This window comes from Triticum aestivum, chromosome 6A (assembly GCF_018294505.1).
Source record: "Triticum aestivum cultivar Chinese Spring chromosome 6A, IWGSC CS RefSeq v2.1, whole genome shotgun sequence".
In the NCBI taxonomy this organism is placed as follows: Eukaryota; Viridiplantae; Streptophyta; class Magnoliopsida; order Poales; family Poaceae; genus Triticum; species Triticum aestivum.
In genome coordinates, this window is record NC_057809.1 from 193585957 (window position 1) to 193608870 (window position 22914).

A 22914-nucleotide genomic window follows, 5' to 3' on the forward strand; every position below is an offset into this window, starting at 1 on the left:
ATAGGCCACCCCTAGAGGGTTGTGCCGGTTCCCCCCAAAGCCTATTGTCTTACACTGTCCACAGCTGCAGCGCACCACAATGGCCAAGGCAAACTTGGGCCTTTCTCTCGGAAATGAAAGTCTCCTTCTCTGCTGCTTGAGCCAACCACCTTTGTTTGTTTGCCTGGTTGATTAATTCGAAGATATTCCTCTGGGTTATTAATAGCAGAATATGTTTGAATGTATCCCAAAAAAAGAATATGATTTTTTTACACTTTAAAAAAGAAAAATGAAAAAAAAAACATTGAATGTCCCGTGTTCTGTTCTCCTCTCCTTTTGTGCTCGAAAGATGGCAACTTTCTGCCAAATTGATCACTGAGGATTTGATTAGGTTTTATGGCTGTGTGTACCGGAGAATGTAGGGGCCGGAAAGTTTTGACCTTTCTTTTCAATTTTTCTTTAACGTTTCCAATGCGATTATATCTAAGAAAAATGGTGATCGGGTCCAGATTATGATGGCAGCACCTCCAAAACCAGCAAGCACAGACAAGAGAAGAAGGCAAGGGTGCACGTCAGTGTCATACCAATATAAAACGATCGCACACCATCAATTTGGACTCCTTGGAATCAAAACAAGAGGAAAGATGCTGATGGAAGGGGCTGAGTTGTTCACCCATATAACATATATCGTCGATCTGCAAGAGCCAACATGACAGGGCTGCATTGCCGACACCAGATGTGCCCATTTTACAATAGAAAGCAAATTGCACAACAATAAAATGTTTGGGTCGTACTTTTAGATACATAAAAAATGATACAAATTACATGTTAAATCACTCAAAACTAATTTTCTGAAATTATTAACGAAGCACAGCACGTGGTGCTGAACTTCATAGAGTATGATGGGGACATCTGTGAAGATCTACACAGGTTTAGGCCCCCGGTTTTTTTAGGTTATCCTTTGGCCAGAAAGCTTCCAACCAGTTTAAGTTCCAGACGTGATGTATTTTCGGATCGATCAACGCAGCTATATTCGATCCTAGGGCCTCTTTGATTCACGGGAAATGAACCCTGACAACCTCTGTGCTATTGACCCTCACTTGGCCCTCTTCTGCTCACAGTGGTGTTCTTCAGGATCTGCACAACAACGAACAGCTCATTCAGGACAGGTTTTATCTGTCCATGATCAGAGTACTTGTGGCAACCAGTACGTGGCAAACAAGAGTTTTTTAGTTCCCCTTTGATGGTATTATTCAAACTTTTTATGACCTAGAGAATTCGACCCCGGAGTAACAGAATGTGAACCGCATGTATAGCAGCAGCGACTACTGATATTAGGCAGTAATTTTCGGTAAAATAAATAAATTGAAATGCGGTTCCTTAGGCAGTGATTTTCGGTATCCTTTAGAAGTGAATGGCTTGTACAACAAAGCTTTTTCTTTAAGAAGAAGACTTGTATAACAAAACTATGAGACCTTCTGAAGAAACATGATGCATTAAATAATCAGTGTACAGAAGACAAAGGTACCTGTCGGAGCATCTGGTTCTCATTCTGTAGGGTGGAGTGCCTTTCTTCCAGCTCCGAATTCTTCTTCTCTAGGTCCTTCACCTTCACCTCCAGATCGCCCAAATAAGCTTTCTTCCTCTCCCTTGCCTGCTGGGCTGATACCCGGTTCCTCAGCAACCTTCACAGGTCAATGACACACAAATAAGCACATATTTAGGATTTAGACAAAGTCTTGTTTCTTAATATTCAAAAAGTAATAATAATCATCATAGATAACAATCATGTTCATGTAACACCAATACAAAGAAATTTGAGTAGAACACATAGATAATTGCTCCATAATTGGCAACATAAGTATCACATGTTAGATCTGAAAATAAATATTATGATAGAAAAACAGCACACCTAATTAAAGTTTTTGTTGACATATTATCGTTAACAATTCCAGCTATACAGATAACATTTGTACAGGGAAGGCACTAACGTTACTCATGTCAGCAAAATATTTCTGAGATAAGTCGAGACCACTTACTGATTTTTTTTCAAAAAGGAGGACAACTCCTAGGTTGATGCACATGGTCATATGTTATTAATTATTAATAAATTCCAAGCAATGCCAAGTATTGATGCCAAAAAAAGTCGGCTTACATAAATTGAAATAAAAACATCCCAAGGCTAGTCTCTTGAATTGGTCTCGCGATGGTCATGTTCTCCCACATCTACCACAATCAATCGGCGAGGAAAAACCACCGACAACAAAAGTAGGAGGTCCAGTGAAAAGTATGCTAGTCGTGGACAATGCCTTTAAGAAGGAATTGTCGTACGTGTTATGTTATGCTCCAAATTCAAGGGTGCCATAGGCGGAATGGCCAGGGCGACCGTGAGGGCAGCTGGCGCGCTAGCGCTTGGTCAGGACAGGCGGCAGATCGCCGGCCGTTTCTGGGTGCTAGCTGACGAGGACGATGACGAAGAGGATGGGGAGGCGGGCGGCGGCTCGCCGGAGATGTACTCGCCAACGCCATCCGACATGGTGTGCGAGCTATTCAGTGACGGCTACGACGAGGAGGAGGTGGCTACGGTCGTGGAGGAGATTCTCCCTCCGGACGATCCGGACAGAGTTGGGCTTCGTTCCGGGAAGAAGACGGAGATTGTGCGGCGGGTTGTTCATCGGAGGACGACGTCGTCGGCGATCCGGCCTTGGAAGGGGCCAATCCCCAAGGTAAGTCTACCTAAACTTACCCTGCTCGATCTAGTTCCACCGGAGGCATGGACGAAGGTTGTGGGCAAGAAGAAAGGACGTCGGGCGGTGCAGCCGCCGCCGCCGGCGAGTCCTGCGATCCCGATCGGGATCAGGGCGGCCAGATTGACGCGTTTGAAAGAGTTAGTGGGCTCTTTCGGGCCCGATCTTGAGAAAGGTGGGCCTCGAGATCCGGAGGCCACATCCACTGGGTACACGGCCCAGGTGGTGTCTGCCGATCATGGGCCTCAGGCCATCACGTTTACCCGACGTGCGGAAGTTGGAAATACGTCGATCGATGGGAGCTCCTCCTCCTCCTACTGGACGCTCGTTGCGTCCAACAGGGCGCCGACGCACAGGGGGCGACCCGACTGGTCCAGCCCAAACTAGCGAACAGCAGTGAAACAGGGCGCCGACGCGACTGGGCCAGCCCAAGCTAGCGAACAGCAGTCGAACTAAAAAAAAATTCAGGCTTTTGTAACACTCGAGCACTGGATCTCATGATCGCAAAGAGGTGCTAGTACCAGTTGAGCTAGGGTACCCCGTTCTATATTTGGCTGCGCGAAATACTTACGAACCGTAACTAGCACCGATACCCTTCTAAAAAAAGAAAAAAACTAGTGCCGATACTATTTTTTGAAATTTCAAAAGAAGAACAATTTTGTTTGAAAAAAATGTGAATGTTTACAAAACACAAACGCATTCCAAATTTGTGAAGAAATTTTAGAAAAATAAGACATTTTCAAAAAAGGAACTTTTTCGAAAATAATGAACAATTCTTTTAAACAAAATTTTGCTAAACACTCAAAAAAATCAAAATGCTATTTTCTTTAAAATTCCATAAAAACTTGTAACACGAACATTTTTTTCAAAACTGGAACATTTCTTTGAAAGTCCAAACCAAAATATGAAACACGGACATTTTTTGAACATCTAGAACATTTTTTGGAAAAAAAGCCTGAGTGTCTTATGTAACACAAACACTTTTCAACTTTGTAAAAGAATTATTTACAAACAGAAACATTTTCAAAAAACAGAACATTTTCTAAATTTTTGAACAAAATTTGAAAACTGGAACATTTTCTGAAATTCCCAAACAGATCTTAATTTCTGAAAACATATGGAAAAGAGGAACATTTTTAAAAATTTATAGATTTTTTTGATTATGTGAACACAATTAAAAAATGTGAAATTTTTCTGAATTTGCGATCAAATTTTGAAAACGGGAACATTTTCTGGATTTTGTGAACAATTTTTTAAAACGGACACAATTTCGGAAACAGGAATATTTTCTAATTCATGAGCAAAATTAAAAAATGCAAACATTTTTTAATTTATGAACAAATTTTAAAACATGAATATTTTCTGAATTTTTGAACAACTATGGAAGATAGAAACATATTTCTTATACCGAACATTTTTCTAGTTTGTGAACAAAAAATTAAAAGGACAAACACTTTTTGAAATTTGGAACATTTTCTGAAAATAAGAGAACAATTTTTGAAATTCTAAACTTTTTCGAAATTTCTGAACAAAAATTTCTGGAACATTTTCTGAAAAATCAAACAAAATTTCATTTTTTTCTAAATTTCTGAAACATTCGTTAAAAATAGAAAGAAGTTCAAAAGGAAAAGAGCAAGAAGAAAGAAAATTAAAAACAGACAGAAAAAAGATAGAGAAAAGACGAAAAGGAAAGATTAATTAAAAGTAAAAAGGAAAAAAATATAAAAAGAAAAAACGGTTCAGGAACCTTCTAGAAAGTTCCCAAAACCAGAAAAAACGGCTGGGAACATCCATAGAAGGTTCCCAAAACCGGTATGGTTGGAACGCTAACAGTCGGCCCACCCCCCGAGCGCTGGGTCGATACCTGTGCGGTAGCCCGACTGTTTGCCGCAAAGAGCGGCAAATAGGGTTTTCCTCGATCGATCTCATGCGTCAGGAGATCGTTTCGTCTGAGCGTACGTCACCTTCTTCTAGACCTAGCGCTTGGCGGCGTGCGTCTGTTGGCTTCCCTTCCCGCGGTGGCCGTGCTCCTCGCGTTCCTCCGGCGATGGCTGGCCGGGGCGCCGGGGCGGTGCCGCCTTTAGGGTCGCTCCAAATCAGCAGCGGCAGGAGCCTCCGCCCCGTCCTATGCAACAGCAGCAGCAGCTTGATGGGGGGCTGGGTGCTACCCGGGGTGCGACGTCTTGGCAGAGCGGTCGCAGGACGAGCTGGAAACGGCGGTGGCGGCCGCGGCGACGCCGGAGCCGGCTGCAGCAACAGCGGCCGCGATAATTATGGCGCGGGTCGCGGAGGCTTTAATGGTGGTCGCGGTGGCTATGGTGCTGGTCGCGGGTATGACGGTGGCTATCAGGGCTACCGGAATGGATGGAATCAATGGCAGGATGGTGGAGGGTGGGGGTACAATTGGCAGAGAAACTTCAACCCTCCACCCGGCTAATTCGTCGAGGGAGCCACGGGGCCTAATTACCGTCAGCGGGGTGGTCGGGGGGGGGGGGGGGGTGGCAGAAATCCTCCTTCGCGACGTCCCTTTGTACCGAAGACGGCTCCTAAGCCGGTGCTCCCGCCGAAGGGGACTGCCAGCGGGGCGGCCAAAGTGGTAGATGTCGCCGCTTCTTCTTCTGCAGCGTTGCCCGAGACGGCGGCGGCGGTTAAAGCGCTTGCTGGGGCCATCATTCCTTCCGATGACAAAGATGGTCATAGTGACAAAGGTAGTGATAAAGCGGATGCGGCGCATGCTAACAAAGCGGCACGTAAGAAAGAAAAGATGACATGTTACCGTTTTGGTGTGCCAGGCCATTTTGTGATTGATTGCACGACGGTACTATGTGATATATGTCTGAAGTCGGGACACTCATCTGACGGCTGCCCATTGCTTCTGGTACCTACACCTGTGGTAAACATTTATGGTTTCTGCTTATGTTCTTCGAGACTCCACGCTCAATTTCGATGACTCCAGTGGTGGACAGTTCGAAGTTTGGTCTGGTCAGGGTTACCCAGGGGACATTGACGAAGGAACAGGTGTGTCAGCAGCTCAGACGACTAGTGTCTGAGTCCTTTCACTGGTCACTCGTCAGTTTGGAGGATCGGGTTTACAGAGTGGAGTTCCCTAGGAGGGAGGATCTTAACCACCTGCTGAAGTGTGGGCTTAGTAAGGTGCCCGGAAGTAAGTGCATTCTTGAGTTTGACGAGTGCAAAAAACCTGAGCCTATGGGGATACCACTGGAAAAGGTTTGGGTTAGGCTTACTGGTGTTCCAGAGACTTTGCTTAATGATTATCTTATTGTTAAGAGTCTTGGCTCTCTGTTAGGTAAAACAGAGAAGGTGGACATGCCATTTACACGCCTGCATGGAGTGGCGAGGCTACTTGTCGGTGTTGTCAATGCGGATTATATTCCTGACTTTGTACCATGGACATATGATGGGATGTCTTATGATCTTGATATTGTGGTCGAGGAGGTTCATCAAGCAAATAATAATTCTGGGACTACTGATGTTGATATGACTGATGGTGGAGATGGTAGTGGTGACCAGGGGATGGATGGTAATCCCAATGACCATGGTGGGAAGGACAAACCAGTCAGAAAACCAGCGCATTCGACTGAGCCGAGGACTGAGAAGGGGGCGGCGCCCCTGTCCACTCCGACGACATCTCTCCGTTTTGGTTCGTTCCAGGCGGTGTCCGCACCGAGCCGTCTTTGGGGTGACCGCATGGAGATGGAGGACTCTGATGACGATCTTCAATCACAGGTGGTGGAGGAGCACCACCGACAGATGGTGGATGAGGTTCCACCACAGCCGACGTCGCAGTTGCGGCCAGACACTCCGGTGGTGACGGATGTGTCTTCGGTGGTGGTTGCGGCGGAGGGGCGACTGGCGGCGACTCCTCTCCCCCCTACAGTGGACGGGTCTAGGCCTCCATCTCGCTCTCCGTCGCCACATCCGACCAGCTCGACACAGGTGGTGTCCCGGCCGGTCAGTGACACTGCTTCGGGCGTTGCGGTTAACGATACGGCAGTGGAGAAGTCTAGGAGCTCCATGCCTCTCACTTCTTCAGACTCGTTCGGGCATATGACAGGCGGTCACAGCCCGGATGGAGTCGCTATGGAGGACGTGATCGCTTTTTTGGAGGCATTCCGGATCCTATGTCCGGCGACAAACGGTTCAGTCACCGGATCCAGGACCAGCCAGACGCGGATGACATACAGATGGGGCGTGCTATGAGGGCCGCCAAGCTTCGCGACATCGAAGTTCATACAGGTATGCCGGTTAATACAAGTTGTTCTATTCCGCACTTCTTTGAACATGAAACTATTGATAAACTCGGCAAGTTAGGGATCTCTCTTGGCAGTAATGGCAAAGAAACTGCCAAATCCATTAATGATCTATTAGATTTAGAAATAGATAGAGCTCTGGATTTAATCCGAAATATAGTTGCGGTAAAACCCATGAATGACAATGATATTAATGATCTAGGCGTAACAACGCTTCAGAGTCTCTATGAGGATTTAGTCCCCAGAGAGGGCTTAGAAGGCATGGATGATGATGTGATTGCCGAGGGGTATATGGCCCCTTTGCAACCAAATGACATTGTTTCTACTGACACCAACCCTCTTCTCACAGAGGAGATGAAGGATAAACCAAAAAGAACCTGGAAGAGGAAGGTTTATCCCACATCGGCGGTGCGTAGAAGTGCGAGAGTTAAACAAAAGAAAAAAATTCCATGATGAAATATGAAAGGAATATTCTGGAATAGCAGAGGTCTAGCGGAATGGCTAAAAGAAGATTCCTTAGTGATACATCGATAGAGGGAAAATTGGATTTCATGGCTTTATTAGAGACAGGTAGGGATAATTTTAATCCCCAGTTTCTCAACGGATTTCAGGGGGGGTTGATTTTGATTGGCACTGTCTTCCTCCAAGGGGGCGATCTGGAGGGATCCTACTTGGGGTGAAGTGCGAAACTTTAGAAGTGCTAAATGTGGTTCACGGTGAATTTGTTGTCAAATTTTGAGTGAGATCAAAAATTGATGACTTTAGGTGGGCTTTGGTGGCCGTATATGGTGCGGCGCAGCCAGAACTTAAGCCTGACTTCCTTGCAGATTTAGTGAGAGTCTGTGGGGATGAAAGGTTGCCCATTATAGTTGGAGGAGATTTCAACATCATTAGAAGACAAGAGGAGAAAAATAATGACAATTTCAATGGAAGGTGGTCATTCATGTTCAATATGATCATTGAGAGTTTCGACTTGAGGGAGATTGAACTCTGTGATAGACAATTCACGTGGGATAATTCCTTACCAATCCCTACCTACGAGAAATTGTGCAGGGTCCTTACTAGTGTTGATTGGGAACAGAAATTTCCACTGGTAACGATTCGAGCCTTACAGAGGGCCATTTCGGACCATGCCCCATTGTTGATTTATTCCAGGGAATCGACCCATGTGGGCAACAGAAATACGTTCTCTTTCGAACTAGGATGGTTCTAGAGGGAGGGTTTCCTAAATCTTATTGCCACAGAATGGGCCAGGGAGTATGGTGGGACTTCTCATGTGGAAATATGGCAGAACAAAATTAGACATTTACGCCAATTCTTGAGGGGATGGGCCAAAAACCAAAGCGGTATTTACAAAGTTGAAAAGGAGAGGCTAACACAAATTATTAATGAACTTGGTGTTAAAGCGGAATCCACCCTTCTTAATATGTCGGAGCGAGATATTAATAATGAGGCCGAGAAAAAGTTACAAACCCTTATAAGAGAGGAGGAAATAAAATGGGCGCTTAGAGCAAAGGTGTCTAAGATCGTCCAAGGAGATGGCAATACACAGTTTTTTCATGTGATAGCTAATGGGAAACATAGAAAGAGGACGATAATACAACTCGAACAAGATGAGGGTACAATTGTAGGACATGAGAACCTAAAATTGTACATCTCTGAATATTATAAGAAGCTTTTTGGAGCACCTGAAGAAAGTTTTGTAGCTCTAGATGAGAGTTCGATCAGGGACATACCTCAACTTAACTTAGAAGAGAATGAGTTGTTGTCTGCTCCGTTCACTGAGAAAGAGGTGTTTGATGCAATAACGCAAATGAAGCATAATAAAGCCCCTGGGCCGGATGGGTTCCCGGCAGAATTTATCAGAAATGTTGGCATATCATAAAGGGAGATCTTATGCCTATGTTCCATGATTTGTTCGATGGCCACTTAAACCTCTTTCACCTCAATTTTGGAACAATAACGTTGTTGCCAAAGAGGGTTGAGGCTATTCACATTGAGCAATTCAGACCGATCTGTCTTCTCAATGTAAGCTTTAAGATTTTTACAAATGTTGGCACGAATAGGTTGACACAAATAGCCCATTCGGTTGTGCAACCAACACAAACTTCTTTCATGCCAGGACGACACATCCTTGAAGGGGTTGTGATCTTACATGAAACACTGCATGAAATCCATACGAAGAAATTAGATGGTGTTGTCTTCAAAATGGATTTTGAAAAAGCGTATGAGAAGGTCAAATGGCCCTTTTTGCAGCAAGCCTTACGTATGAAGGGGTTCAATGAGACTTGGAGATCTCAGGTGGATTCATTCATACAGAAAGGTAGTGTCAGAATAAAAGTCAACGATGATATAGGACATTTTTTCCAGACACGTAAAGGGTTACGACAGGGAGATTCCATGTCTCCGGTGTTGTTTAACATTGTAGCGGATATGTTGGCAGTACTAATTGGCCGGACCAAAGAGAATAGCCAAGTAGGAGGACTCGTCCCCCACCTTGTAGAGGGGGGAGTCTTCGTCCTACAATACGCGGATGACACTATTATATTCATGGAACATGATCTTGCAAAAGCTAGGAATATGAAGCTTGTATTGTGTCTTTTCGAGAAACTGTCTGCGCTCAAAATCAACTTCAATAAAAGCAAATTGTTCTGTTTTGGGAGAGCCAAAGAGAAACAAGATGACTATAGAAATTTGTTCGGTTGTGAAATGGGATCCTTACCTTTTAGTTATCTAGGGATCCCAATTCATCATAGACGTTTAACGAACAAGGAATGGAAATGTATAGAAGATCGATTTGAAAAGAAACTGAGCTGCTGGAAGGGCAAGCTCATGTCATACAGAGGTCGGTTGGTTTTGATAAATTCGGTCTTGATGAGCCTGCCGATGTTCCTTCTATCTTTCTTTGAGGTACCGATTGGGGTATGGAAAAGACTTCACTTTTATAGATCCTGATTCTTTTGGCAAAGTGATGAAGCCAAGAAAAAGTATAGATTGGCTAGACGGGATATTATTTGCGGACCAAAAGACTAGGGCGGGTTAGGGATCAAAAATTTAGAGATCAAAAATAGATGTCTGCTTAGCAAGTGGCTATACAGAATATCTACTAAGACCGACGATATGTGGATACAAATCTTGCGGAATAAATACTTAGAATCTAAGACTTTGGCCCAAGTCATCGCTAAGCCAACGGACTCACCATTCTGGAAGGGATTAATGAGGACGAAAGCAACTTTCTTCCAACGAGTGAAATTCCTAGTTGGTAATGGTAATACTACTAGATTTTGGGAGAATACATGGCTAGGGGAGACTGCCTTTGGCTTTGCAATATCCATCCTTATATAATATTGTGCAATGTAAGGAGGATTATGTTGCCACAGTATTAAATTTGATACCGCTTAATATTCAATTTAGGAGATCCCTAGCAGGGGGCGTTCGAATGCTTGGTTGCACCTGGTTCATAGGTTGATGGAGGTTCACCTATCTGATCAGGCGGATACAATTCGCTGAAGTTAACCACGAATGGCCTCTTCTCAGTGAAATCCATGTATTCGGACCTAATTGACTCCGGGCCATTGTCGAGGTCGTTACATATTTGGAAGATTAAAGTCCCACTTCGTATTAAAATATTTATGTGGTTTGTCCATAAAGACGTTATTCTAACCAAAGATAACTTGGCAAAAAGGAATTGGGTTGGTAACTCTAGGTGTTGTTTTTGTGATCAAAATGAAACGATTAAACACCTCTTTCTCGAATGTCCTCTTGCACAATTATTATGGCCATCAATTCATATAGCCTTTAATGTTCAACCTCCGAGGAGCATAAACACGTTATTTGGGATGTGGCTTAATGGAGTGGACGTACACTTAGCTAAACATATTCGGATAGGAGTATGTGCATTATTTTGGGCTATATGGAACACAAGAAATGATATGATTTTTAATGGGACACAATTCACCAATTTTTTGCAGGTTATCTACAGAGCTACAATTTGGATCCGTATGTGGTCCTTACTCATTCATGCGGACTTCAGGGAACCTTTGTTTATTGGGTGCAACCGTTGGGAGACGTAGCATGGGCTATCTTCAGCCGATTTGGGTGGCGAGTTAATAATAGGCTAGGTGTGTAGGCATCGTAGCTTATTTTTATATTGCCAGATGTGGCATTTTTTTCAGTCTTATATCGCCAGGTGTGGCGCTTTTCATTTTTTTTTACTTTTGACTACTGCTCAGTATGAGCATCTTTAGACCTTATGACCTTGTTACGTTTTTATTTAACAATATGGCTGCATGCATCGATTAATGCAGAGACCGAAGGTACTCCTCCTTTAAAAAAATGCTCCAAATTTAAGTATAAAGAGGGAGGCTAACTTCTGACGAGCGAGCGAAGCGAGGCTTGTCGCCGGTAGGCTTGGACCGAAGCAAAGCGTAGCGAGTCTGACTGGTCCAACCAAAGATCAAACTTGGGAATAAACCCCGAAAGAGAGGTTTGAGTCAACACCTTCAACAAGAGCACGCCAATGCATGTTGACCTAACTGAAGAGGTGAGATCATAGGTTCCCGCCAAGAGTATGCACATACTTGTTGTCGAGTCTGTGACCACTAGCAACCTCTCTACTAGCTGAAGCTTTCTCGCTAGCCGGATCTCGATGCTGAGAGGGCCCAAGGCTCACCCGCGTCACTAGATAGAACGTCGGAAGAAGATTGAGTACCTCACCGCTCCACATCCAGCCATTGTCGCACCACCTTTGATCACTGTTGCTGCGAGAGGGAGGGGTGTTGAACGGGGAGTTATGACGAGATTAGCAAACCCCTGCATCCGCACAATACCCATGAGATGGTGAAAAGTGCACCTTCCATAGTACCCTAATTGATTTTGATGATTTACGGTAAAACCATTTGATAGGACTAAGGGCATCTCCAATGCCGTCCATCAAACCGTCCATAGATGTCCGGACCGCGATGTTCGGACACTGTGCCCTCCAACATCGTCCATCAAACGTCCGCAAGTCCGAATTCCCGCAAACTGAAAGCAACCCTGGGAGAGGTTTGCAGGCACCCGGACGGTCGCCCCATTGGAGTCCAACACCTCAGGCCCACACAAAAACTCCACCCGAAACCCCACTTTTCTCACTCCGGCCTTACACCCTTGCTGTGTATCCGCGTAGTCCAAGACTGCCGCCGCTGCTATACTACGCAATCCGCGGCCCAGGCCTTGCCAGACCTCCAACACGCCAGCCGATTTGCATACGCCTCCCTTCTACCCCTGGTTCGGCCCCAAGTACCATCTGCCCTTGTACATCATCATCCATGGTGAACACCACGCCCGACAAGTGTTCGACAAAATGCCATAGTGAAATTTATTGACATTTTTGTTGTTCACTTTGAAGCAAACATGATGGACTCGGTCGCGGAGTACTTCTACACCTACTTCATGGATTCGTCCTCTCAAAAGAAAAATAGGGTTTTGCATGACGCGCCATGCACTAGTCCATTTTTTTTAAATAATGTCCAGATGGACAAATACAGTAATTTAATCATGTAGTTTATTTTTTTAAATATTATATTTTCAAATATAAAATCTTCTGAGATTATTAAATAGAGAAATTTATCCTGTGACAAGGAAATCACGACAAAATATAATCGTAGGAATGGAGAAAATGTTTTATCCCAAAAATTTTGCGCATTGTTTTGATCATTGAAGACTTTTTGCATGCTTTCTGAATAAAAAATAGCATTCAACTATAAGCCTTTTTCTGTTTTCCCAGGCTTTTCTTAGACTTATGATTTTTCCCAAAACTTATTTTTTTTCGGCGAATACGCAAAAGCCTCGAGTATCTTTGCATTGATAGATAGAGTGAAGTTACAGCATTGTGTTAGGAATATGCAAAACTTATTTTTGCAGACAAGTTTTTATGGGTTGGTAACCGCACATTATTGTCCAGACCTGCTTTGACTGGGGTGATGACGTTCGTCTGATGCTGAATGTTAAAAGTCAAATTTGCTTATGTTTGTAGATCTAAACTTGAAACCAAATAGTGGTGGACTAAAAGTGGATTTTTTTAGTAGGGTTTCATGTATCAATTTGCATACCACAAATATAGTAGTAGCACATCACACATACAGGAATGACTTCATTTTGAAGAGATTGCCTCCCAACCTCTACACTTGCAGGAAGAAATTTAAAGAGGAACTCAAATGGATTCTCCATGGAGCACAGGAAGGCATACATCAGTTTTGAACCATGGGTCAGTTCTTTCAGATAATGTGCCCTTGGGCCTATTTATTGTATTTGTATTTGTTGTAGTTTCCCCATGTATTTTCTGCTTTGATTTGCTTTTCCTTCATTTTTTGCTAGGTTTTTAGGTTGTGTAGTTCTTTTTTCTTTTGGACCTTTTGTACCTATTTTTTGAAAAATAATAAAAATACACAGCAAAGTACTGCAGCTTCCATAAAAAAAATTACTGGTTCAAATCCTGCGTAACAATTCTCAAAATTACCTCGATATATTGCAAGTTCTAGATTGTAGGATCTGCAATGTTTTTTTGGTAATGGATTGGAAAATATTCTTAAGGTGAACTGGTAGGTGGGTTTTATGGGGATATTCCAAATTTTAAAAAGAGTTCAATGGAATTTGCTTAGATTTTGTCTAAAACAGATTTATTTTGTCTGACTAGATATTTTTAGAAAAAGACATTAGGCCTGGTTTCAAATTAACAAGGCCCAAAAGAACTATGGTTATTGTGGTTGGCCCTGAGTGTTTTGGGCAAACTGTTTGTTTGATGCTGGTGGGTTGTTACTCTGCCGTGTGACTTTATTTATAAAGTCGGACGTATGCCTTTTCTCTAACAAAAAAAATTAACAAGGCCCCAAATGGCATGTACAACTGTACAAGATTCAATAAAACATCCTACAAGCATCATAAATATTTAAAATAATATTGCTTAATGGAAAAAAATATCATTTCATATATTTATGCTATACCAAAAAATTCCGAAAGCTTTTTTACACACAGTAGTTATGAAGTATTGTTGGCCTGCAAAGTTTTACGTCCATATGTTGTTTCGTTTGAAAGAAACAAAAAAGCGGCATGTAGTAAGTTAGTTGGCTAGTACAAATCCTATCACAATGGTGAACGGTACGGATAAGGGTGCAGCACACCAGTCCAACCAGAACCACCGTCCACCGAGGGACCAGATCCCACGGGGTGGAGTGCGTCGGAGAGGGGTGAGAGTGATATCCTTCAGTTTGGCACGTACGCACTAGGAGCACAACCAAGAAGGATCAGCACCCACAGGCACCACTCATCTCCAAAGATGATGCCGTCTCACCACGCAAGGCAGCCACTCGGTTTCCGGAGCCCGCACACAAAAACGGTGCAGCAAGAACCTCGCTGCAACCATGGCGAGGGCACCAGGAGCCACTCGGCTTCCATGACGACTTCCTCTGGCGGCAGCGAGGGCAGAAGAGTGTCGGGGGTGGGGGACTTTCTAAGGGGCACCAGTAAATGCAACTACTAGAACATTCTTACTCCGTTTATTTATGTAAGGTGTATCTGTTTTATCAAAAGTCAAACAAGAAGTAATGTAGTATGTGTTTTCCAAAGTCAAACACCATAAAAAATGTCTGACATTAATAATAGCACATAATTACAGTATAAAAATATCTTCCATGATATATCTAATGATATTATTTTGTATTATGAATGTACATATTTTTTCTACAATATTGGTTAAACTTCACAAAGCTTAAAAAAATCTTACAAACTATCTTTTGGAACTAAGGGAGTACTGATATGTCAAAAATCCTCTTCTACCCCTAGCCCAGCTGCATGTATTCCACCGTAGATGATACCCTTTAAATTCAGGATATCTCTTTTGCTACAACAAACTCGTCTATCGATCTCAACCAGGCTGAGCTGAGCATCGTATTGGTAATCGTTTTTTTTTTCAAATCATACAGGAGAGCCAAATGTATTTCATTAGATTGAAAGAAGAGTACAGCGCCATAGAAGACACCGCACAACACCAAAGATGGCACGATCCAACAACAAAAGCATAACATAAACAACGACGGAGAATCTAAGGATCATGGCACAAACGTTGGCAACCAACGACCTCCCCGCAAAAAAAAAAAAAAACCAACGACCTAGACATAACACTAGAAGCCACACAGGTACAAGGACCACAAAGAAGCATGAAAGCATTGACCATCCGTCGAAGGAGCTTGCAACTTCTGAGAGCAAACATGTCAAAAAAAAAAACTTCTGAGAGCAAAGACCACGACAACAGAAGCACAAGTCTTCCATTATGGCCGCTTCCACTGACCCAAAGTGACCCAACTTTCACGAGCACGAGAGCCAGGCGAAGACGGCTAATCCAACCATAGTATTTATTCAGAGACCTCGACATTTGATCCGTATCTAGATCCACAAGAGATCTCTCTAGGAAAAAGAAAGGTCCACAAGAAAATCATTTTTGCTCCCAACTTGGATCCACGAGCAATCTTTTGGTTTGTCTAAACTCAACGAAAGGGGACCTATACATGCATGGCGTGGTTTCGGTATGGACCATCAGGAGTTCAGGACCACCATGCATTGAATCCAAAACATGCATGAATGGGCATCCGTACTCGATCTACCATCCAGACATCGAATTGGGCACACAGGACAGGAGGCATTATCCACATTCAGAAACTCGAAACTGAATTATGCAGCATGAAGCTCGTACCTCTTGAGGCGCTTGTGCTCCTTGTCGGCCGGGGTGCGTCCGCGGCGACGCGCGCTGCCTTGCGCGGTGGAGGACTGGGCGCGCTCCGGCCCGTCGGCTTCCCTCCTGCCGGACGTGGACGCGCCGCTTGGCCCCAGGCCCAGCTCCGGCACCGTACCTATTTCGTCGTCGCTCTCCATCCCTGCAGTCCAACGAAGCTCAGCTTAGCTCAGTTCACCAATCTAGTTCCTTTGGAGATACCGGTCTTTCTGCAAACTCAAACGCTCGGCAGGAATGAATGCAAAGCTTCTTTCCTCAAAATGCGCAGTTAAAGACGACGTGAAATTCGACCCAAAATTCTAGAAAAGTATAGAACATCTCTGGCAAGTGACCAAGATGATCAGAGCTTTCGGAGGCCCGGCCGAATGAACGCCAATCAGAAGGCACAGCGCACAAGAGCTTCGTTTCAAGAACCGATCGAGCTAAAACAGCATTACAGCAGGAGAGAATTGAAGTTCTAGAGCTTGCCTTCCTTGTGCCCCATGTGGTTGCCGGAGCTGGACGACCTGTCGCTGCTCGAAGGCCGCGAGCTCTCCCCCTGTTCCTGCATTCTCTCCCCGCCTCTCTCGTTCCTCCCAATCCCGAGGAAGACGAGGCTACCTCTGCTCCTCTCTTCCTATCTTCCTCCTCCCAGCTGCTTGCTTGTATGGAGTATGGACCATGAGAACTATTTTGTCTTAAGGCGGCACAAAGCGCAGGTAATTCACGGATCAGCCCCTGCAAAGCCCCGTGCGTTTCATACAAGCACCCGCCAATTTACATTGCAGTCCCTGCACAGCGTAGTCGCGGCAGGAAAGAGGCTCAAACGGGGATTCCGCGGCGCGGAACGGGGTTCAATGTAAGACGCGGCTTCGGGAGACGTCATTTATTGGCCCGAAAGTTCCATGGGGGTTTGGGTTTTAGCGGGGCGATCCCAGCCACCCAAGCCGCGAGGATCGCACGGCTGTGAACCGCAGGTCGTGGCTGCCCTGGAGACCACCCGCCCGGAGTCGCGATCCACAGGCGCGGAGACCCGCTACGTGGAGGCGCTGAGGCCCTTCCGCTTCGCCTGCCACACTGACGCGCGGGCCATCGTGCCCGTGGTCCTACCCGTCAGTGAGCTGTCTCGATGTATCGTGGCGCTTTCGCCCGAGGCCGCCGCGCGCGTGCACGTTTGCTCGGGGCTCGCTGGCGCCTCGTTGGCCACGCAGAAAAAGAAGCGAAATATCTATCGCACGGACGCAGGTGGTGGTGCCTTTTCGGTATCGCCGTCGTGGAAGTAATGCTCTCCGGAAGCTCATCGGGTCACAACGGCAGCGCGATCATCGTCCAGCCAGATATTCCATACTCGAATCGATAGGAGTACTAGTAGTACTTGATGCGCATCTTTGCGAAGGAGGAGAAATTTTAACTTTGTCGATTAGCTAAGGCGGGTCATAGTGGGGAGTAACTTATGTTAGTGTCATACATATGACACTAGTATAAGTTACTATCTTCATGATGCAAAGTAACATAGTATTAGACTAGCCACAATAAAGAGTAACATATACTAGTACTCCCTACATTTCACAATGTAGTGCTTCCTCTATATCCGTGCTTCAACTTTGACCGTAAATTTAACTATTAAGACCGATTGCGGCGGGAGTAAACGTTATATTAGTGAATTCATAATCGAGAGAAGTTTTTAATTATGTAATTTTTTCTCCCGCCGCAGTCGGTCTCGTTCGCTTAATTTATGGTCAAAGTTCGACCTCGGAAAACGCGGGCGCACTATATTATGAAACGGAGGGAGTGACATATACGTATCCCTAGACTATGTTACTATCTTCATAGTGGGTAGTAACTTAAGTGTGGTAACATGTAAGGATCCATTTATTAGTTTATAGACTCATATTGCATTGGGACATGTGATGTTACAATAACTAGCTAAGTTACTACAACTACCTCTCTCCTCATTAACTCATTGCCACATAAGTAAATTTGCTGAGTTGGACTCAATGTTACTGCTGAAGTTACTCCCACTGTGACTAGTCTTAGGTGGTGTTTGGTTCTCTAGTCCTAGGACTTTTTTTAGTCCCAACTAAAAAGTCCCTAGTCCCTAAAAAGTCCATCCCTATTTGTTTCCAGAGACTAAAAAGTCCCTAGTCCCTTCCTAAAGGTTATTAAATGACCATGTTGCCTCTAGTATATAGAAAAATAACAACCAAACAACATCATGGGGTGGCGGGCCAATGAGTGCATGGAGGGGCATTGTTGGAAAAGTCCCCAAAAGACTCTCAAAGAGAGTCTTCTTCATTTAGTCTCAAATGTCTAGTTTAGTCCCTAAAAAGTCCCTCCTGTTTGGTTAAAAAGTCTCTAAGAGGGACTTTTTCTAGTCCCTACTCAAAAAAGTTCCTAGAAACAAACACCCCCTTAGTGTCATAGATGACTTCATTTATTAGCTTGTAGACTCATCTTGTATTGGGAAGCGCTATGTTACAGTAACATATTATGTTACTACTTCTTATTAACTACTTGTCACATAAGCAAAATTTTCATGAAGTGCACTATGTTATTAGCTAAGTTACTCCCACTATGACTAGTCTAAGGGCAGGGCAGTGAAGGCTGGTTAAACTCAAGCACTTGTATCGCATAGTCAAGCTATGGGAAGGGCATCACAAACGCTGACCCACAAATTTGTTGCATCGGTCCACAGACACAGGGAGTCAGTCATTCAATGTTGCATGCATACATTTGAATCATTGTTTGAATTAACTGGACAAAATTCATGCAAATACGACAAATTTCGAGCATGATTGGTTTGATATCAATATTTGGCATTGCCAATATTTGGCACGCCTCATTTGACAGAATCATAAGTTGTCAAATATGACAACTTTTTGTGAGGTTGATAAAAAAATTGGTAGCCAATCAATCACTAGTGGTACTCCCTCTGTAAACTAATATACCAAAAAATGGGAGTATTTACCAAATATTGCATGCCAATTTTTGACATCGAATCAATCATGCTTTCATATAAATCTGACGAAATCCATTACATTTTGAATATTTTTCATATAACCAGACGAAATTCATTACATTTCTCATATAAACCAGACTAAACCTTATTCTAAACCTAATCTAAATGATCGTCCGCGCTTGTTCCCCATGTCCGGCCTTCAGCCCCGAGAACTGAAGCTCTGACTATTGCCTTTGTCTTCTCTAGTTCCGCCTTTGTAACCTCCGCCTCACGAGCCCCGGGCATCGTCACCATCCGTCTACTAGTCGGGCTGCCAGACGACAGCAATGGCGGCCATCTCCTTCTTCTGCTCTGAGGAGAGGGTGTCCTAGAGGGCTTTGGAGCGCGATGAGGCCATGGCAGGCATGGTACGGAGAGGAGAAAGGGATCGAAGGAGGATGACTGCGGCTATGGATGGGCCGGGCTGGAGTTTATATAGCGGGCAGATGGCAATGCGTGTGCAGCGGTGTGCTTAATGGTGGGCGGCGGACTGGTGGTGCCGGAGTAGGTTCCTCGGCACATGCGCGGGTTTAGTGGAGGAAGGTGAGAAGTCTATAGCCATTTCAATGAGATGAGGAGGCGTGTTCAGTCAGGCGTGTAGCGGGCGACGCTCTCTCGGGCGCCGCTTCAATGCCGACAGTGAGAGGTCGCGCCCATTCTGCGTCGGCGTTAATGCGGAGCGGCACTCTATAGCGGCATAAATGCGGGCAACTGGTGTCGGGCGTGGGGGGTAATGGTGGGCCAGGGTAGTCAAAAGTGGGCGTGGCAGCGGTGCAGACTCCCGCAAAGCCCCCCTAGTTTGTCTCTAGTTTGCAGGGAAAACTGTGTCCGGACCACCGAGCGGACCGATACATGCCCGTGTTGGATGACACAACACGTCCAGACCGCGCGGTCCAGACAGTTGCAGTGGTTTGAGGCTGACGCCCAAACCCTACACCGCATCCATCCTTGGATCGAGGGACTAGTCCACGGACACGGGTACAGGAGCCGGCCATCCAACGCTAGCCCCTAAATGCCGCCAGTAAGGTTAATTTGAAATTCAAATCTGTCTCATCACATAGCACGACCCGGATCACATCCCTCATTACAACCAAAAAGAGGCAAGGCTGCATAGTTTTTACATACCCGGTCACAAAAGGAATATCGTCCAGCAGTCCATGCAAAAAATGGATTTTCTGCTCTGCTGGACCGGCAATCCTAGCCTCCACGCTCAACCTGTCTTCTCTGCCTCTGCCTCTGCCTTCACCTCTTCCTTCTACCGCTTTAACATTTTGAAACTGATGGCTTGCATGATCCTCCTTGCATCGGCATCTAAATCCTCCATCTTTAAGGTCAACATCTTCGCACCCTCCAAAGTGGCTACATCTCAACCATCTTCTCTTCGAGCATGGTCTTCTTATCTTCAAGCTTGAGCTTCTTCTCGGTCGCCGCTATCAACGTGTTAAATCTCTCTACCTTTTTCCCCTTGACATCGGAATGCTTGACGTGTGCCTCCTCTTTCTTGGACAAGATGTCCTTGAATCTTTCCATCATCTTGGTCGCCGCCCCTTCTCGCATCGCCCTCTCCTCCTCCCGCTTTCTTTCCCCGGAACCCTCTTCTAACCTTCTTGAGCGGTTCTTTTGTTAGGTCAGTTGGATCACCGGTTTATTCCTCAGTTCCATGAGCGACGATCTTGGCAATGTATAGATTATGTTAAGCTTCATGCACTAGCCAATGCAAACCAGAAGTCTGAACTGATGGAAAGGGTTAGGCAATCCACATATACACTTCAACACCCCCTCTCATGTGTGACGCGAGAAGTCAACACATGGATAGACTCAGTTGTATGGATCAAGAGGCCTATACATGGACACAAAGGGGGGTCAACAATTTTTACATAAATTGTGAAATCCAGGACTTGAACTCAAGACCTTAACTCTGATACCATCTTAAGCTTCATGCACTAGCCAACGCAACCAAAAGTCCGAAGTGATGGAAAGGGCTAGGCAATCCACATATACACATCAACAGATTCCACTTGGATTGTCCATTCAACTTCAACCAACAATGCATGGTAAAGTTCTTCTCCATCTTCAAGAACACACTACACACACGAGAATGCTACAAATAAAACATTGTCAATAATGAATATCCGGGCAAATGATCTACAAAAAATGCATATTCGACCAAATGATCTACAAAACAATGCATATCTGATCAAATGGTGTACAAAACAATGCATATCCGGCCAAGTGATGAACTTACTTGCTCGGTGGTTTGCGCACCACTTGGCCACCGTGCGATGAGTTGCCTCAAGTGGTCGCAACACATCAACACGGCCTATTGGATGATGTACCATCGATGGTTGAGAGACTTTGCGCCATAGTTGTGATGCCCCCGATTCAATCGTACACTAATCATACACGCAAACGTGTACGATCAAGATCAAGGACCCACGGGAAGATATCGTAACACAACTCTACAAATAAAAAAAGTCATACAAGCATCATATTACAAGACAGGGGCCTCGAGGGCTCGAATACAAGAGCTCGATCATAGATGAGTCAGCGGAAGTAACAATATCTGAGTACAGACATAGGTTAAACAAGTTTGCCTTAAGAAGGCTAGCACAAACTGGGATACATATCAAAAGAGGCGCAGGCCTCCTGCCTGGGATCCTCCTAAACTACTCCTGGTCGTCGTCAGCGGCCTGCACATAGTAGTAGGCACCTCCAGTGTAGTAGGAGTCGTCGTCGATGGTGGCGTCTGGCTCCTGGACTCCAATGCCTGGTCGCAACAACCGGGTATAGAAAGGGGAAAAAGGGGGTGCAAAGCAACCGTGAGTACCCATCCAAAGTACTCGCAAGTAAGAGCTACACTACATATGCATTGGTATCAATGAAAGTGGTAATATATGTGGACTGAACTGCAGAATGCCGGAATAAGAGGGGGATAGCTAGTCCTATCGAAGACTACGCTTCTGGCAGCCTCCATCTTGAAGCAAAAGAAGAGAGTAGATGGTAAGTTAACCAAGTATCATCGCATAGCATAATCCTACCCGACGATCCTCCCCTCGTCGCCCTGTGAGAGAGCGATCACCGGGTTGTATCTGGCACTTGGAAGGGTGTATTTTATTAAGTATCCAGTTCTAGTTGTCATAACGTCAAGGTACAACTCCAAGTCGTCCTTTTACCGAGGGACACGACTATTCGAATAGATAAACTTCCCTGCAGGGGTGCACCACATTTCCCAACACGCTCGATCCCCTTTGGCCAGACACACTTTCCTGGGTCATGCCCGGCCTCGAAAGATCAACACGTCGCAGCCCTACCTAGGCACAACAGAGAGGTAAGCATGCCGGTCTAAATCCTATGGCGCTAGGGTCTGGGCCCATCACCCATTACACACCTGCACGTTGCGAGGGCGTCCGGTGAGCAGACCTAGCAACCTCCATTTCCAAGGAAGTTGCATTACGCGGTCCAACCCGGCGCGTGCCGCTCAGTCGCTGACGTCACGAAGGCTTCGGCTGATACCACGATGTCGAGTGCCCATAACTATTCCCGCGTAGTTGGTTAGTGCGTATAGGCCAGTGGCCAGACTCAGATCAAATACCAAGATCTCGTTAAGCGTGTTAATTGAATTAACCGCAGACGCCGACCAGGGTCAGGCCCACCTCTCTCATAGGTGGTCACAACCTACCCTGTCACTCCGCCACAAAGATCCACCCAGAGGGCCGTCGGGACAAAGGTCCTTTCAGCCCCCAATCCGTGAATCACTCGCGGGTACTCTACGAGCCGGCCCGTCTTTAGTCATCACATGCATCATGTATAAGATATATACTATATACACGTGATCACCTCCCTAGTGATCACGGCCCGATAGTATAGCATGGCAGACGGACAAGAAAGTAGGGTCACTGATGATAAACTAGCATCCTATACTAGGCATTTAGGATTGCAGGCAAGGTATCAACACTGTAGCAACAATGACAGGCTATGCAATAGAATAGGATTAACCAAAAACAGTAACATGCTACACTACTCTAATGCAAGCAGTAGAGAGAAGAATAGGCGATATCTGGTGATCAGGGGGAGCTTTCCTGGTTGCTCTGGCAAGAAGGAGGGGTCATCTTCGATGTAGTCGATCGGGGCACTAGCAGCGGTGTCAGTCTCGTAGTTTACCAGAGAGAAGAG

The 22914-nt window shown here is 45.1% G+C and overlaps 1 protein-coding gene across 1 annotated transcript; it reads right to left on the reverse strand.

Moving 5' to 3' along the window:
• Nucleotides 1–606: 606 nt before the first annotated feature.
• LOC123127245 (transcription factor HY5) lies at nt 607–16492 on the reverse strand. The gene is made up of 4 exons (XM_044546849.1): nt 16233–16492; nt 15726–15906; nt 1508–1664; nt 607–1116 (listed from the first exon to the last, which is right to left on the reverse strand). The coding sequence occupies exons 1-4, from the start codon at nt 16312–16314 to the stop codon at nt 1066–1068; spliced, it is 471 nt and encodes a 156-aa protein (XP_044402784.1). The 5' UTR covers nt 16315–16492; the 3' UTR covers nt 607–1065.
• Between the last annotated feature and the right edge of the window lie 6422 nt (nt 16493–22914).

Excerpts from the sequence above, each read along its gene's own strand:
- LOC123127245 (XM_044546849.1), bottom strand. The coding sequence starts at position 16,314 with ATGCAGGAACAGGGGGAGAGCTCGCGGCCTTCGAGCAGCGACAGGTCG. Across the intron at positions 15,907-16,232 it reads CCACATGGGGCACAAGGAAG|GGATGGAGAGCGACGACGAA; the intron begins GCAAGCTCTAGA and ends GTTGGACTGCAG. Across the intron at positions 1,665-15,725 it reads GAGCACAAGCGCCTCAAGAG|GTTGCTGAGGAACCGGGTAT; the intron begins GTACGAGCTTCA and ends TGACCTGTGAAG.